The sequence below is a fragment of the Budorcas taxicolor genome, chromosome 7 (assembly GCF_023091745.1).
Source record: "Budorcas taxicolor isolate Tak-1 chromosome 7, Takin1.1, whole genome shotgun sequence".
NCBI classification, from domain to species: domain Eukaryota; kingdom Metazoa; phylum Chordata; class Mammalia; order Artiodactyla; family Bovidae; genus Budorcas; species Budorcas taxicolor.
In genome coordinates this window covers 25,574,377-25,590,885 of record NC_068916.1, presented here as the reverse complement: position 1 = coordinate 25,590,885, position 16,509 = coordinate 25,574,377, and the positions used below count along the sequence as shown (strand labels likewise).

At 39.2% G+C, this 16,509-nt stretch overlaps 1 protein-coding gene across 1 annotated transcript in view; it reads right to left on the bottom strand.

The window, feature by feature from the left end:
• FBN2 (fibrillin 2) overlaps positions 1 to 16,509 on the bottom strand; it is a 224,383-nt gene that overhangs the window by 156,825 nt on the left and 51,049 nt on the right. Inside the window, exon 6 of the mRNA XM_052644439.1 lies at positions 6,442 to 6,639. Within this exon, the coding sequence (XP_052500399.1) occupies positions 6,442 to 6,639 (198 nt within the window). The remainder of the gene's footprint in view (positions 1 to 6,441; positions 6,640 to 16,509) is intronic.

Below are 16,509 nucleotides of genomic sequence, written 5' to 3'. Positions count from 1 at the left end.
AACCTTTGTCATGATTTTTTTCAGGTTTATGTTAAGTCTGTATGTGTATATGTAATATCTGCCTTTCATTAGGTAAAGTTTTTATTCCTTCAGTTTCTTTCTTGAGTATGATCAGTATGCACTACGCATCTCTGATTGTCTTTACTGAACTCTTAGAGTGCTTCTTCGACCATCTGTTAAGAGTAGAAACACATTATTTTTCATTTCCATGAGATAAAAGAGTGCACGAAATTTGTGTTCATTTAGATAATTCTTCCATGAAGCATGTTCTTCTATCTTTTCCAAATGTTCTTTCTCTATTTTTTTCAGTTTTTACATGTAAGCCTTTACTCTTTAGTACTCATCTTTAAATGGAGTCATTCTCTGCTGAAAAAAAGAGTAGAGAGTGCTAAGAAGAATCAGGTTGATTTGAAAACTTCTACAAGAAATATTGCCTGCAGCAGCTTCTTATCAAACTCTCTGGACTTTCTTTAAAATTTTAAGTTTATACTATCTGAAAATCTCAAAGACCCAAAGTCAAGTATTAATCTTAAATAAAATCTCCTAATTAGAGTGAACGTGTAAGTCAGTAAAGATTTAAAAATAACTTAATTGTAAAATAATAATAATATAACATATGCAAGTGACAGTTCATGACATATTTATTTGAAGTTTACAAATATTCTTGAAAACCAGTTTAATGTCACTTTTTTATGCCTTTAATTCACTCCTTTTATGCTGCTGCTGCTGCTGCTAAGTCACTTCAGTCGTGTCCGACTCTGTGTGACCCCATAGACGGAAGCCCACCAGAGTCCCCCATGCTAGCTAGCTTAAATTTCAAGGCCTAAGTGAGGCAACTTTGGTTCCTTTGTGTTTAATAAAATGAAGAATATACAAGCCTAAATGTAGATTAGACTCAGGCTTAAGGACTAGAACTGAAATGCTCTCAACACGGAAGGAGTCAAGAATCATTATGACTGACCTCATAACACCCTAGGAAGGGGTTTCTTCTGACAATGCTTATTTAAGTCCAGAAAGTCATGACAGCAAGAGTGAAAAGTAAAAAAGAAAATTACTAGTTTCCTCACAGCTTAATGTTTTTTTAAGTATCATTTTAATTTCATATTGGATCTCACTTTTCACAGTTATTTTTTTGATTATAAGATCCCTTTCATTCCCTCCTAGGCTACAGATAAAGTAATTCACTAATTGCATCAGTTACAGGATAGCATTATATTTAGAACTTCAGCAATGTCCTCTCTTGGTTAATATAAACCATATTTTAAAACCAACATTAAGCTATTTACTGTTATCTACACAGCTAAATGTTTTCAACTCCACAAAAATTTTCAACTTCCCCTTTAAAAAGATCACTATTACAAAAAAGTACGACATGTATCATGTTTTATTGTCTTATTGTTTCCCATTCTATTACCTTCCAAATTAATTTGGCAGAGTATTCGGGAAACAGTCTAGGAATTTAAAGGGGAAAATGAAATCACAGTAAGATGTAGTCTTAAAATAGCCTGAACTGAAGATTAGTGTTTAATTGAGAGCCTTCTGACGATGCCATGATTTTGAAATAAAGCAGAACTTGTTTTTCCAGACATTTTAACCATGTGGCAAATTTCATTTTGCTCCTGTAGCTGTATTAATCCATTATATTTTTAGGCAAATGGAGCCCAAAACTTATCTTTGCTGCATAAACAAAATCAAACAAATAAGCTTTCAGACATTACTCAATCCTGAAGGACATTCAGGAAGTTTGAGATCAGAGGACACGTTTTCCATAATTGTGTTCAGAAAAACTAGGCCTCTTTGACAAAATATCAATGTAAAAAAGTCTAACTACAAATACAAAAGATGAGGAGAGTCAGTAATTTGTGATTTTTTTTTGGTAGAAATTAAGGGCTTTTTTCAACCAGGACTATTTCTATGAAACAGTGGTTTTCGAGAATATTTTAATATAAATTCCATTTATTAATTCAAAAGATATTTACTGAGTACCTACTGAGTGTTAGACACTATTCTAAATGCCTCAGAAACATTAATGAATATAACAGATTTTTGCTGAAATGGAGCTTACATTCAAGTTGGGAAAGAGTAAAAGCAAGAAGGGGCTTAACCTGATAGCTCAGAAGGTAAAGAATCTGCCTGCAATGTAGAAGACACAGGTTTGACCCCTGGGTCAGGAACATGTCCTGGAGAAGGGAGTAACAACCACTCCAGTATTCTTGCCTGCAGAATTCCCTGGACAGAGGAGCCTGGTGGGCTACAAGCCATGGGGTCGCAAAGAGTCGGACACGGCTGAGCAACTAACACCTTCACGTTCATTTTCAAAAGCCATGAAGACAATAAACAGGCAAGTGCATTAGAAGGTGAAAAGTGCCAGAGAATAAACGAAAGTTTTTACTCTAGCAAATCCAGTCAGTCTTAACCTAGTAGATCTATACAGTATTTTATCTTTAATAGTAATCTGTTAAGTTATATAAATTATACAGTAATCTATATCTAATCTAGGAATTCTATGTAGTACAGTAAATAAATACTATATACTATGTATTAATAGCATAGTATATATTCTGTAGAAAAAAATGTTGCTTTATCAGGAACTCTATATAGTCATACCATTAGTCATATCAATGATTTAGAATTTTATTATCCACAGTAAACAACAGATTAAAAATTATATTTAACTTGATTTTCATATTTGTGGTGGTTGGTACTAATCCAAGAGACAAAACATTCACAAAACCATTCTAAGGCCACAGCTGACAAGGCTTTTACATGCACTTAAATATAAAGCTGATAATTTGCTGGGTTATATGGTCACTCTTGGGGCTTCCTAGGTGGCAGAGTGGTAAAGAATCCGCCTGTCAATACAGGAGACCCAAGAGATGCAGGTTTAATTCCTGGGTCCGGAAGACTCCCCGGAGGAGGAAATGGCAACCACTTGGGAAACCTCATGGACAGAGAAGCTTGGCGGGCTACAGTCCATGGGGTCGCAAAAAAGTCAGAGAACACTTAAAGACTAAACAACAACAACAGGGTCATCCCTGGGGTGTCCCTATAGTTCTGATTGAAAAGAGTTCAGATGCAGACCATTTTTAAAACTACGTTTTATAAGACTACAAAACTAAGAAAAATCTGTGGAGGCCACTGTCAGAAATATACTTACCAAATTATGCAGAGCACTCAGACTTTATAATTCGATGGACTGAGGTTACGTCCAGGCTCCTGAATCTACCAATTGTCATTTTGGGTTTGGACGGACACTGGCCTGGCTTTCCGCAATATACCATTTACATAGGCTGGATAAAAAACCTCTCTACCTCTGACACTGATTCAGTTCAGTTCAGTTCAGTTCAGTCGCTCAGTCGTGTCCAACTCTTTGCGACCCCATGAACCACAGCACGTCAGGCTTCCCTGTCCATCACCAACTCCCGGAGTCCACCCAAACCCATGTCCATTGAGTCAGTGATGCCATCCAACCATCTCATCCTCTGTCGTCCCCTTCTCCTCCTGCCCCCAATCCCTCCCAGCATCAGGGTCTTTTCAAATGAGTCAGCTCTTCGCATCAGGTGGCCAAAGGACTGGAGTTTCAGCTTCAACATCAATCCTTCCAATGAATACTCAGGACTGATCTCCTTTAGAATGGACTGGTTGGATCTCCTTGCAGTCCAAGGGACTCTCAACAGTCTTCCCCAACACCACAGTTCAAAAGCATCAATTCTTCAGAGCCAGCTTTCTTTATAGTCCAACTCTCACATCCATACTTGACCACTGGAAAAACCATAGCCTTGACTAGACGGACCTTTGTTGGCAAAGTAATGTTCTGCTTTTTAATATGCTGTCTAGGTTGGTCATAACTTTCCTTCCAAGGAGTAAGTGTCTTTTAATTTCATGGCTGCAATCACCATCTGCAGTGATTTTGAAGCCCAGAAAAATAAAGTCAGCCATTGTTTCCACTGTTTCCCCATCTATTTCCCATGAAATGATGGGACCGGATGCCATGATCTTCGTTTTCTGAATGTTGACCTTTAAGCCAACTTTTTCACTCTCCTCTTTCACTTTCATCAAGAGGCTCTTTAGTTCTTCTTCACTTTCTGCCATAAGGGTGGTGTCATCTGCATATCTGAGGTTATTGATATTTCCCCTGGCAATCTTGATCCCAGCTTGTTCTTCCCCCAGCCCAGCGTTTCTCATGATGTACTCTGCATATAAGTTAAATAAGCAGGGTGACAATATACAGTCTTGACAGACTCCTTTTCCTATTTGGAACCAGTCTGTTGTTCTATGTCTAGTTCTAACTGATGCTTCCTGACCTGCATACAGGTTTCTCAAGAGGCAGGTCAGGTGGTCTGGTATTACCATCTCTTTTAGAATTTTCCACAGTTTATTGTGATCCACACAGTCAAAGGCTTTGGCATAGTTAATAAAGCAGAAATAGATGTTTTTCAGGAACTCTCTTGCTTTTTCCATGATCCAGCAGATGTTGGCAATTTGATCTCTGGTTCCTCTGCCTTTTCTAAAACCAGCTTGAACATCTGGAAGTTCAGAGTTCACGTATTGCTGGAGAATTTTGAGCATTACTTTACTAGCGTGTGAGATGAGTGCAACTGTGCAGTAGTTTGAGCATTCTTTGGCATCGCCTTTCTTTGGGATTGGAATGAAAACGGACCTTTTCCAGTCCTGTGGCCACTGCTGAGTTTTCCAAATTTGCTGGCATATTGAGTGCAGCACTTTCACAGCATCATCTTTCAGGATTTGAAATAGCTCAACTGGAATTCCATCACCTCCACTAGCTTTGTTTGTAGTGATGCTTCCTAAGGCCTACCTGACTTCACATTCCAGGATGTCTGGCTCTAGGTGAGTGATCACAACATCGTGATTATCTGGGTCATCAAGATCTTTTTTGTACAGTTCTTCTGTGTATTCTTGCCACCTCTTCTTAATACCTTCTGCTTCTGTTAGGTCCATACTATTTCTGTCCTTTATCGAGCCCATCTTTGCATGAAATGTTCCCTTGGTATCGCTAATTTTCTTGAAGAGATCTCTAGTCTTTGCCATTCTATTGTTTTCCTTTATTTCTTTGCATTGATCACTGAGGAAGGTTTTCTTATCTTTCCTTGCTATTCTTTGGAACTCTGCATTCAAATGAGTATATCTTTCCTTTTCTCCTTTGCTTTTTGCTTCCCTTCTTTTCACAGCTATTTGTAAGGCCTCCTCAGACAGCCTTTTTGCTTTTTTGCATTTCTTTTTCTTGGGGATGGTCTTGATTCCTGTCTCCTGTACAATGTCATGAACCTCCGTCCATAGTTCATCAGGCACTCTGTTTATCAGATCTAGTCCCTTAAATCTATTTCTCACTTCCACTGTATAGTCATAAGGGATTTGATTTAAGTCATACCTGAATGGTCTAGTGGTTTTCTCCACTTTCTTCAATTTCAATCTGAATTTGGCAATAAGGAGTTCATGATCTGAGCCACAGTCAGCTCCCAGTCTTGTTTTTGCTGACTGTATAGAGCTTCTCCAACTTTGGCTGTTGACACTGGTTACTAACATCAATTTGAAAGATTTCACATCTAACTTTGTATATGATTTCATTGTAACAAAGTCTAACTAACTCCCATGTCTTATAATAAATAACATCATTTCTCTGAATAATACAAAAATACTTTCCACTTTCCTTTCACCCTACTACCACTTAAAAGCTCATTACAGCACCTTGTTCCAAGCTTTAAAAATGCACTTAATCCATATATCAGAGAAGTTGTTAAGAAGACTAGAATTATGGTGGCTGAAAATTAATTATTCAATATGTATATGACAATTTCCACTATTTGGGTTAAAGCTGATAGTTGTAGCATCCTCAGGGCCCAGATCTAGCCCTGATACATATACGTCAGGATGTGGTTGGGAAGATTGCCTGGAGACAAGCTTGTAACCGACTGATTAATAAGCTCAGAAGTAACTGCAGTCACGGTTGGGGTTACTGCTTTGTCGCTGAAGACACTGTTGATAATCTTAGATGGCTCACTTTTTCCCTGTCACCTGAGTTCAGGTTCTCATATCTTTAATGAGATGGGAAAGATAGAAAAAATGTGTCCCCCAGGTATTTACACATGCACAGTTTGAGGGGCTGTAGTAGGGAACATGTAATGCCATCTGGATGAAGACATGGAATGGCTTATCTTCTGATTGTCTTAAATATTTTTTTAAATTCCCCCAATTTTTCTTATCTTTCTTCTCCCTCTCTGTCAGTTAACAATAATTTGCTAAGTGGCCAGAAGATAAGCCATCTGTAGTCAGGTGCCCCATCGTCAGAGATGATAAGGCCCCTGTTAGAAACAGCTTTGGGTTAAAGGCTCCCATCCACCGAGGCAGATGCCCCAGTGCAGTGAAAGGACCCCAGACAACTGGGTGGGTGATTCGGTGCACACGGGCTGAAGGCTCACTCACCCTGGCAAGCTCCAGTGCGTATGTTGGGGATGAAGCCCCGTCGGCAGGGCTGAGGCTGGGCCGGACACATCTCACAGGGGTGGCCCCAGGCCCGTCCAATGGTGGCACAGCACAGGGTCTTCGTACACACAATGCCTGTAAGCTGCCCCTGGCACATCTGGTTGTTGACCTGAGTGAAACACGGACCTGTCCTGTAATCTGGAATGTGAAAGAAGGCAGAGAGACAGGATTTATAGCCAGACACCAATCTCAAAACCAGCACCTCCAAATACATAAAATGAGACTTTCTTCCAATTAAAATGCTGAATGACAAAACGCCAGAGAATTCCATCGTGAAAACTCAGAATTTGTCGATAATAAGAAGTGCCTTACAAGACTTCAATGTATTCTGTCCTAGACATTGTAAATAGGTGGCTCAAGGGCTGTGTCTGGGACACAGATGTGTTTTCTTGGCCCGTCTAATGTTTTAAAATGAGTAGCCAACATTGTAAATTGGGAAATTTCACATGAAATTTATATTTCTGGCTTCTCTTAAACAGTTGGATGTCCTGGCCATGCTAGGCCTGTCACGTTGCATGGCAGTGGTGAAGAGTCCCTTCTAGGGCACCACAGCCCAGCCACCCAGCCCACTCCACTCACTGGGTTTCGCCACCTGTGGCCTGATGGCACCTGCTTTAAGGACTCCTTTGTACCTGTCAATATTCTGAAATCCGGAAAAAAGTTCAGAAAATCAAAGCAGAACCAAAGAAGACACACCCTTCCATACTGCATATATATATATATATATATATATATATATATATATATATTTAGGCGGTCTAGATTGATTATAAGCATTTAGTACTAAAAGTTTGGTTTCTGTTTCCTTATCAGTCTGTTTAGTTCTCTGTGTAGCTCACCTAGAAAGATGGTACTAATGAGGCCCATGATCATGGATTCTTTCCAAGTTAATATTATATGATCTCTGATTTCTAGAAGATGCTTATACCATTGTCCAGCTCTCTTACATGATAATAAAAACTTTAGTAAATGTATGTCACATATGATCTATAGGCAAGTTCTTCTATGAATATTCAGTTCAGTCGCTCAGTTGTGTCCGACTCTTTGCGACCCCATGAATTGCAGCACGCCAGGCCTCCCTGTCCACCACCAACTCCAGGAGTGCACTCAGACTCACGTCCATCGAGTCAGTGATGCCATCCAGCCATCTCATCCTCGGTTGTCCCTTTCTCCTCCTGCCCCCAATCCCTCCCAGCATCAGAGTCTTTTCCAATGAGTCAACTCTTCGCATGAGGTGGCCAAAGGACTGGAGTTTCAGCTTTAGCATCATTCCTTCCAAAGAAATCCCAGGGCTGATCTCCTTCAGAATGGACTGGTTTGATCTCCTTGCAGTCCAAAGGACTCTCAAGAGTCTTCTCCAACACCACAGTTCAAAAGCATCAATTCTTTGGCGTTCAGCTTTCTTCACAGTCCAACTCTCACATCCATACATGATTACTGGGAAAACCATAACCTTGACTAGACGGACCTTAGTTGGCAAGTAATGTCTCTGCTTTTTAATATGCTATCTAGGTTGGTCATAACTTTTCTTCCAAGGAGTAAGCATCTTTTAATTTCATGGCTGCAATCACCATCTGCAGTGATTGTGGAGCCCAAAACATAAAGTCTGACACTGTTTCCACTGTTTTCCCATCTATTTCCCATGAAGTGATGGGATCAGATGCCATGATCTTCGTTTTCTGAATGTTGAGCTTTAAGCCAACTTTTTCACTCTCCTCTTTCACTTTCATCAAGAGGCTTTTTAGTTCCTCTACACTTTCTGCCATAAGGGTGGTGTCATCTGCATATCTGAGGTTATTGATATTTCTCCCAGAAATCTTGATTCCAGCTTGTGCTTCTTCCAGCCCAGCATTTCTCATGATGTACTCTGCATATAAGTTAAATAAGCAGGGTGACAATACACAGCCTTCACGTACTCCTTTTCCTATTTGGAATCAGTCCGTTGTTTCATGTCCAGTTCTAACTGTTGCTTCCTGACCTGCATATAGGTCTCTCAAGAGGCAGGTCAGGTGGTCTGGTATTACCATCTCTTTTAGAATTTTCCACAGTTTATTGTGATCCACACAGTCAAAGGCTTTGGCATAGTCAATAAAGCAGAAATAGATGTTTTCCTGGAACTCTCCTGCTTTTTCGATGATCCAGCGGATGTTGGCAATTCTGGTTCCTCTGCCTTTTCTAAAACCAGCTTGAACATCTGGAAGTTCAGAGTTCACGTATTGCTGGAGAATTTTGAGCATTACTTTACTAGCGTGTGAGATGAGTGCAACTGTGCAGTAGTTTGAGCACTCTTTGGCATCGCCTTTCTTTGGGATTGGAATGAAAACGGACCTTTTCCAGTCCTGTGGCCACTGCTGAGTTTTCCAAATTTGCTGGCATATTGAGTGCAGCACTTTCACAGCATCATCTTTCAGGATTTGAAATAGTTCAACTGGAATTCCATCACCTCCACTAGCTTTGTTTGTAGTGATGCTTTCTAAGGCCCACTTGACTTCACATTCCAGGATGTCTGGCTCTAGATGAGTGATCACACCATCGTGATTATCTGGGTTGTGAAGATCTTTCTTGTACAGTTCTTCTGTGTATTCTTACCACCTCTTCTTAATATCATCTGCTTCTGTTAGGTCCATACCATTTCTGTCCTTTATCGAGCCCATCTTTGCATGAAATGTTCCCTTGGTATCTCTAATTTTCTTGACGAAATCTCTAGTCTTTCCCATTCTATTGTTTTTCTTTATTTCTTTGTATTGATCGCCGAAGAAGGCTTTCTTATCTCTTCTTGCTATTCTTTGGAACTCTGTATTCAGATGCTTATATCTTTCCTTTTCTCCTTTGCTTTTCGCTTCTCTGTGAATATTAAGGATAGTCTATTATGACCCTTGTGTCTCAAGTGGTTCATGGGCTAGCAACACAGGCATCACTCGAGAACTGGTTAGAGATAAACTCAGCTGTTATCCCAGACTCACTGAACTAGAATATACATTTCCCAAGATATTTAGGAGATCCACTGTTGCTATTGTTTTAATCGCTCAGCTGTGTCTGACTCTTCGCCACCCCATGGACTGATAGCCCGCCAGGCTCCTCTGTCTGTGGGGATTCTCCAGGCAAGAATACCGGAGCGAGTTGCCACTTCCTCTTTCAGGGAACCTTCATGGCGCAGGGATCGAACCCATGTCTCCCACATTGGTAGGTAAATTCTTTACCACTGAGTCACCTAGGAGATTCACAGGCACCTTAAAGTTTAAGAAGGACTGATCTATACTATAAGCAACTTGAAAGCTCGGCATTTCTATCTTTCCATGCTATAATGACCTTATAAGACGATCAGTACATGTATACACAGGAAAGGAAAGTCGCTCAGTCGTGTCCGACTCTTTGAATACATATACATAAATATGTATTATTTTAAGCAGAGCTGAACCATTCAGTTCAGTTCAGTTGCTCAGTCGTGTTCGACTCTTTGCGACCCCATGAATCGCAGCACACCAGGCCTCCCTGTCCATCACCAACTCCTAGAATTCACTCAAACTCAGATCCATCGAGTTGGTGATGCCATCCAGCCATCTCATCCTCTGGCGTCCCCTTCTCCTCCTGCCCCAAATCCCTCCCAGCATCAGGGTCTTTTCCAATGAGTGAACTCTTCGTATCAAGTGGTCAAAGTATTAGAGTTTCAGCTTTAGCATCAGTCCTACCAATGAACACCCAGGACTGATCTCCTTTAGGATGGACTGGTTAGATCTCCTTGCAGTCGAAGGGACTCTCAAGAGTCTTCTCCAACACCACAGTTCATTAATAAGCTTTTAATTTATTGCTTGTACTTTGAAAGACACAAGAAATCATAGAAACATCAGTCTTCTAAAGACTGACCAGTTAAATGACTAACATTTACAGAATACAACAAAATACGCCAAAAAGTTTTCCTCTCCTTTAAACAAAGGTTGTACGCATACAGTTTATTAACTCTTGAGAACGTAAGGTGATAGTCAGGATTTCCTGATAAGCCTTTATGCAAATAACCTAATTCTATGTGAAAGGGAAAGCCAGAACAAGTTTATTTCAGATTTTTGTAAAAACAAAACAAAGTTACATTCAATGGAAAAATAGTCAATAATGTTGGTAACATTTTTATGAAAAACTGCTCCTGGGGCGGGGGATCAAACTTGGGTCTAATTTAACATTCAAAATGCTAAACTAGAACAACTTAGATATCATCTGAATCCTGTAATATGACAAAAATACAACTTAAAGTCACCAAAAAATCTGTTTTTTAAAGAAGAATAAGGCTTTGTCAGAGAAAAAAACACTTTAAAAGTTTAATATAAAGGAAACAAAATCCAAAATAGGTAAACTTTGTAGTGAGTTGGTTTAACATTCTGTTACTCTGCAGCTGAACTTCAACAAAAATAGCTCGTTTTAATCCCTTACATAAGAACAACAGATGTGCTGGCTACAAATCATGTTTTTGAAGAAGACAATCTTTGTATTATACTTGTAGATATGTCAACCTTGTACATGCTCCCTCCCCACATCACACGTTGCCAGATTGTAAATTTTTTAAACCTACTCTATTGTCCTTCAGACAACACATTATTTTTCCCTTTTAAATAAATATCAGACTTACAATAAACTATATCCAGTCCTGAACAAGTAGGGAAAAGTCCATTCTTCACCAAAAATCTAACACGCTTACTTTTTGATAGATTCACTCATATATACCTATGTTCACATTCTGTACACTTTTAGGATTCCCACAAAGAAGCCTGAATAGAGTCATAATTTCATTCTTAAGTAAACCAACTTGTCAAAAATTCTTTTCTTCTAACTACAACACCTTCTTAAAATTATGTCCCCTTAGCTCTTTTTGGAGAAGAGGACTATTAGACAAGAACATCCTCTGCAAAGAACCTTTCCAGGTGAAGGTCCTAATTATTCAACCCCAGACCCCCCTTTCCAGGAACAGAGGTAAACATTCCTTATTTCTTTTGCCTGTGTTTCCCTTCTGTAAGACTGCACTGAATCTACTTTCTTCCCTGGTTACATTTTGCTTTCAAACTTACAATGTAACCTACTTATTCCAGAAATACTAACAAGCAAAATGTGAACAAATATTCGATATTGAAAAAAGATTTAAATTTCCTGATCAGATTAAAAACATTCTGTCCCAGACTTTACTAGCATTTTAACTATGGTCAAAGAATATTGAGAGGCCTTAATTAAATGTTATGACTGGCTATACATTTCATCACAGTTCCACTGTGGGTAAAATGTTACTGTATACTATGCTAACCATTCAAAGTGAAGGTCATAGGTGCAGTGCATTAACAAAGGACAAAATGGAGCAAGCTGCGTTAACAACTGATATGCTGGACTCAGTGAGCTGTAAATAGTTATTTTCCTCATTACCACGTGACAAAGATAATTTTATTAAAAATTATCCTATGAAACATAAATATTGCTATTTTGATTTTCTAATATAATTCCACTTTTATTCATATTAAGCAATTGATACAATTAACAAACTCATCAAATATTAAATTCCTTTAAGTTTAACTTACATATCATATATTCACCCACCTTACATTTAAGATTCAATAATTTCCCATAAATTTTATTGAATTGTGCAACCATCACCACAACCCAACTTTAGAACACTTGCATTATCCCAAGATGATTCCTTGTGCTCATCCTCAGCCCTGTCAACTACTGAATTTCTGTCACTATAAAGTTGCCTTTTCTAGAAAATTTCATAGAAATGAAGTCAAAAAGTATGTGATTTTTTTCTTCTGTCCAACTTCTTTTAGTTAGCATAATGTTCTTGAGGACTATCCATGCTTGCTATGTGGCGTGAGTCAGCACTTCTTTTTACTGCTGAATAATATTCCACTATATGGATATTGTATCAGTTGCTCAGTCATGTGCAACTCTTTGCGACCCCATGGACTGTAGCCTGCCAGGCGCCTCTGTCCATGGAATTCAAGGGGCAATAATACTGGAGTAGGTAGCCATCTTCTTCTCCAGCTGTATGGATGTATCACATCTGATAACCAAGTACTGGACTTTTTCTGGGCTGTATGGCGAATATATGTTTCATTGTTTAAATAAAGTGTCAAACTGTTTATCAAAATAACTTCATGATTTTACATTCCTATTAGTAATGAAAGAGATTCTAACTCCTCCACATCCTTGCTAATAGTTTCTGTTTTCTATCATTATTATAGCCTATGTTACCATTTTATTTAAATTCAATATATTTGAGAATTCTGCTACATTTCTCAAGTCCTCTTAGTATAATTAGAGATGCTAAACAGTGCTCACAAAAGGTGATCATTATCATCACGTGGACAACCAGACAACCTCTGGAGAGGTTTCTGGGAGGTAAAGACAAACATAGACCTGCAGGGGATTTGGGATTGAGAGGAAAAAATTTGCTTTCGTTTTTTGCTTATTTATTCTTTTGTTTGTTTTGTGGAAGAGACAAGGATTTCTAAAGGACAATAATTTCTAGTAAGAGACCCCTAAGGAATCAGGCTGAGAGCAAAACCAGAATTTCTGTAGAAGAGCTATCCTTAGATAGAAGAACAAAAATCCTGTTCTTGTAACCCAAGGGAGGAAGGGTAGACTGCACGGAGAGGTCGGCCTGTTTATACAGCAGAGGAGAAGGAGTCATGACCTCTTGGATACCTTTTCCTTTCCTTGTGAGGAGGTGGACACTAGGTCTCTGGCAGAGGTTGGTTGGAGTGTCAGATGATGGAGGCTAACTGAGACAGACACCGAAGATACCTCTCAGGAGAGGGAGCTGTCCTACGAATCCACAGAGGATGCCCAGGGGACACCCAGCACGTCTCTGTGGTGGACGAACAAGATTGGTGGAATTTAGAGTGGGCTCCATCTGTCTGTGTTTTGACTTTTTTCCAATAGCTCTGGGCAGCAGAGGAACTCTCTGAGAGATAAGGGTGCATCCAGGACTAGAGTTTTGTCTGTCAGAGAAGAAAAAGATTCAGAACAGCACATGTGTTAGGACACATTTATAGACTGTGGAATCTACACTGGATGAGATGGGAAGTGAGAAAAGGAACAGATGGGCAGATAACAAGCGAGAGAAAGCAGCAAGGTCAACAGACGAGGTGTCCCCAAGAAGCCCCAGAAGAGAAGGGAAATGAGTCATAGTGATAGCCATACATCAGCTGTCCAAGTGGTATTATTTAGTTAACTGTATTATTTATTTAACTGTCAGTAGAATGCAGTTATGGTCCACAGCTGCACAGATGGACACTGCATAATTCAGGAAAGCTACCCACAACTACTCTAATGTAAATGACGTCCCCTGGAGTTGTGCAGTCAAATGATGCCCTAAAGATATTCAAAACTCCATTCATCCTCACTTTAGTATACAGAATTCCCTGATCCCAGACAGTGTATGAAAATATGTAAGATTTCCCATCAAGTGCCACAGTCTTTGAACTTAAACAAGAAGGCAGCATTTCCATTCTCAGGAACCAAAGAAAGGCAACATGCAATCCAGCGATTACCCTGTGTGGGACCTGCAGACAAGAGTGAGTACAATGCAGATCTCTGGAATGTGTGAAACCTAAGCCAAATGATCCTGGTGACATGACCGCCTCCTTTGAGTAACGGAGTTGTTGACACAGCAATGACAATAAGGTTGACTGCATCCCATTAGGGTTCTAATTGAGAATCTATCTAGTCAGTCTGCCAGCTGAAATCTCTGATCACAGATATAACTGGAGCATGCAGGGAAGGCAACACCTCGAATTAAATAGTTTCCTTAGTCTCAATAAAATTTGCCTGAATGTCTGCAAGTCCAGACTTCAAGGTGGGTCTAAATATTTAACTCAGATAAATGAGACAGCAATTATCTTCCACGATGGACAAACAACTGCTAACCTCAGGAAATTTTAGAATTAAGTAGAGAGATGTTGAAGAGAATCAAAGCCATTAAATTAAGAACCTGTGCAAAATGTATGCACCTGTCATGTTTCCTTGGGCTTCCCTGGTGGCTGAGTGGTAAAGAATCCGTCTGCAATGCAGGAGACTTGGGTTTGATCCCTGGCTTGGGAAGATCCCCTGGAGAAGGACATGACAATCCACTCCAGTATTCAGGCCTGGAGAATTCCATGGACAGAGAAACCTGGCAGGTTATAGCCCATGGGGTCGCAAAGAGTCACATACGACTGAGAGACTAACGCTTGCACTTTCAATATTTCCTGGTGGCTCAGTGGTAAAGAATCCGCCTGCCAAGAAGGAGACATGGGTTCAATCCCTGGCTCAGGAAATGGAAACCAATACCAGAATGTTCTTGTCTGGAAAACTCCATGGACAGAAGAACCTGGCAGGTTACAGTCCATGGGGTTGCAAAAGAGGAGACACGTTAGCAACTAAACAACGTTTAATGGCATCTGGTTCACTCTATTAGATTGCCCTGTAAGCACAATTTAAAATTAATAATTAGGTAACTTATTTAGAGTTGTGATTTTTCATGTTAAAATGTGACTATGCTTACATACAGAACTGGATCATTTAAGTGAACTTTAGATTTTTATAAATTTGTTTTGAGTATTTAGACATTCAAATTTTAATTACGTTTATGAGAGCTATTTGAAACGTGTATAATTTAAGTACTTAAGGGAGATAGTAGGTGTATTCAATATATTACAGTAGTTTAAAAGGTAGGGAGGTGTTCCATTAACAACATATGAAAATGGAACCAAATACTATTTAAAGGCCTCTTAGAGTGACTACTAAAATCTGCTAGACTCATTAATAGATGAGTGATATTTATAAGCTAAATTTACAAGTTCAAGGAATATACCCTAAAGAACTGAAAGCAAGAATCTGAAGCGATATTTGGACAACCATGTATCCAACAGCATCATTCACAGTAGCTAAGAGGTGGACACAACCTACGTGTCCACTGACTGCTGACTGCTGAATGAGTAAACAAAATGCACACAATGGAACACTATTCAGCCTTTAAACAGAAAGACATTCTGACATATGCTACAACATGGATGAACCTTAAGGACGACGTTATTCTGACTCAAAGAAGCCAGTTACAAAAGGGAAAAAAACACTGAATGATTCCACTTATATAAAACATCTGTGTCTATGAATATAACCACATTCATAGATACAGAAAGTAGAACAGGGCTTGTCAGGGGTTGGGGGATAGGTGGGGAATTAGTGTTTAATGGGTTCAGAGTTTCAGTTTTGTGGATGAATGGTGATGATAGCTGCATAACACTGTGAATCACTTTAATGCCATGGAATTGTACATTTAAAAATGGTCATGATAATAAATTTCACGTTATATGTTCTACACAATTAAACATTTTCAAAAAATTCCTAAAATAACCATGACTTTGAAATCATTTTTAAATAAAACAAACTTGAGTTTTTAACACCAAAATAAAAAAAAAAACCTTGAGTCTTTTTTAATATACAGAGTCACCACGGAGGGCACTGGAACATCCCCTTTCCACACGGCCCACCTTCTTTGGGATGGATATTTATGTTGTTCACAACTGCCCGCAAAGGCACAGAATGCTGCATGGGTCTTTACTACATAGCTTGACAGGTTTTCTATAAGGCAGATTCCTAGCACTGGAATTGTTGGCTCAACTAGCCAGTTTGAAAAATATTACAGAATTGTTCTCTGAATAAGTGGTAACCAATATATACTCTCAACAGTAGTCCATTCCTTCCAACACTGAATAGAAGCAAATGGTTTGTGTTCATTCAATGAGTGAAAAATGGTATCTCTGACAGGGCAACTCATTGTCCCTATGTATTAACAAGCAAGAGAAGCAAATTAAGTCTTTAAGGTAGGCACTGTATTATGACTCTTTCTATAAACTATCTCAACTTATTTTGAAGTGCTAAAAAAAGTGTGTGTCATTTTTACCCATGAAAAAACTAAAAATCATACACTAAGTAATATGCGGAGAATCAAAGAGCTGATAGAGGGTGAAGTGACCCTAGACTTGGCCACCT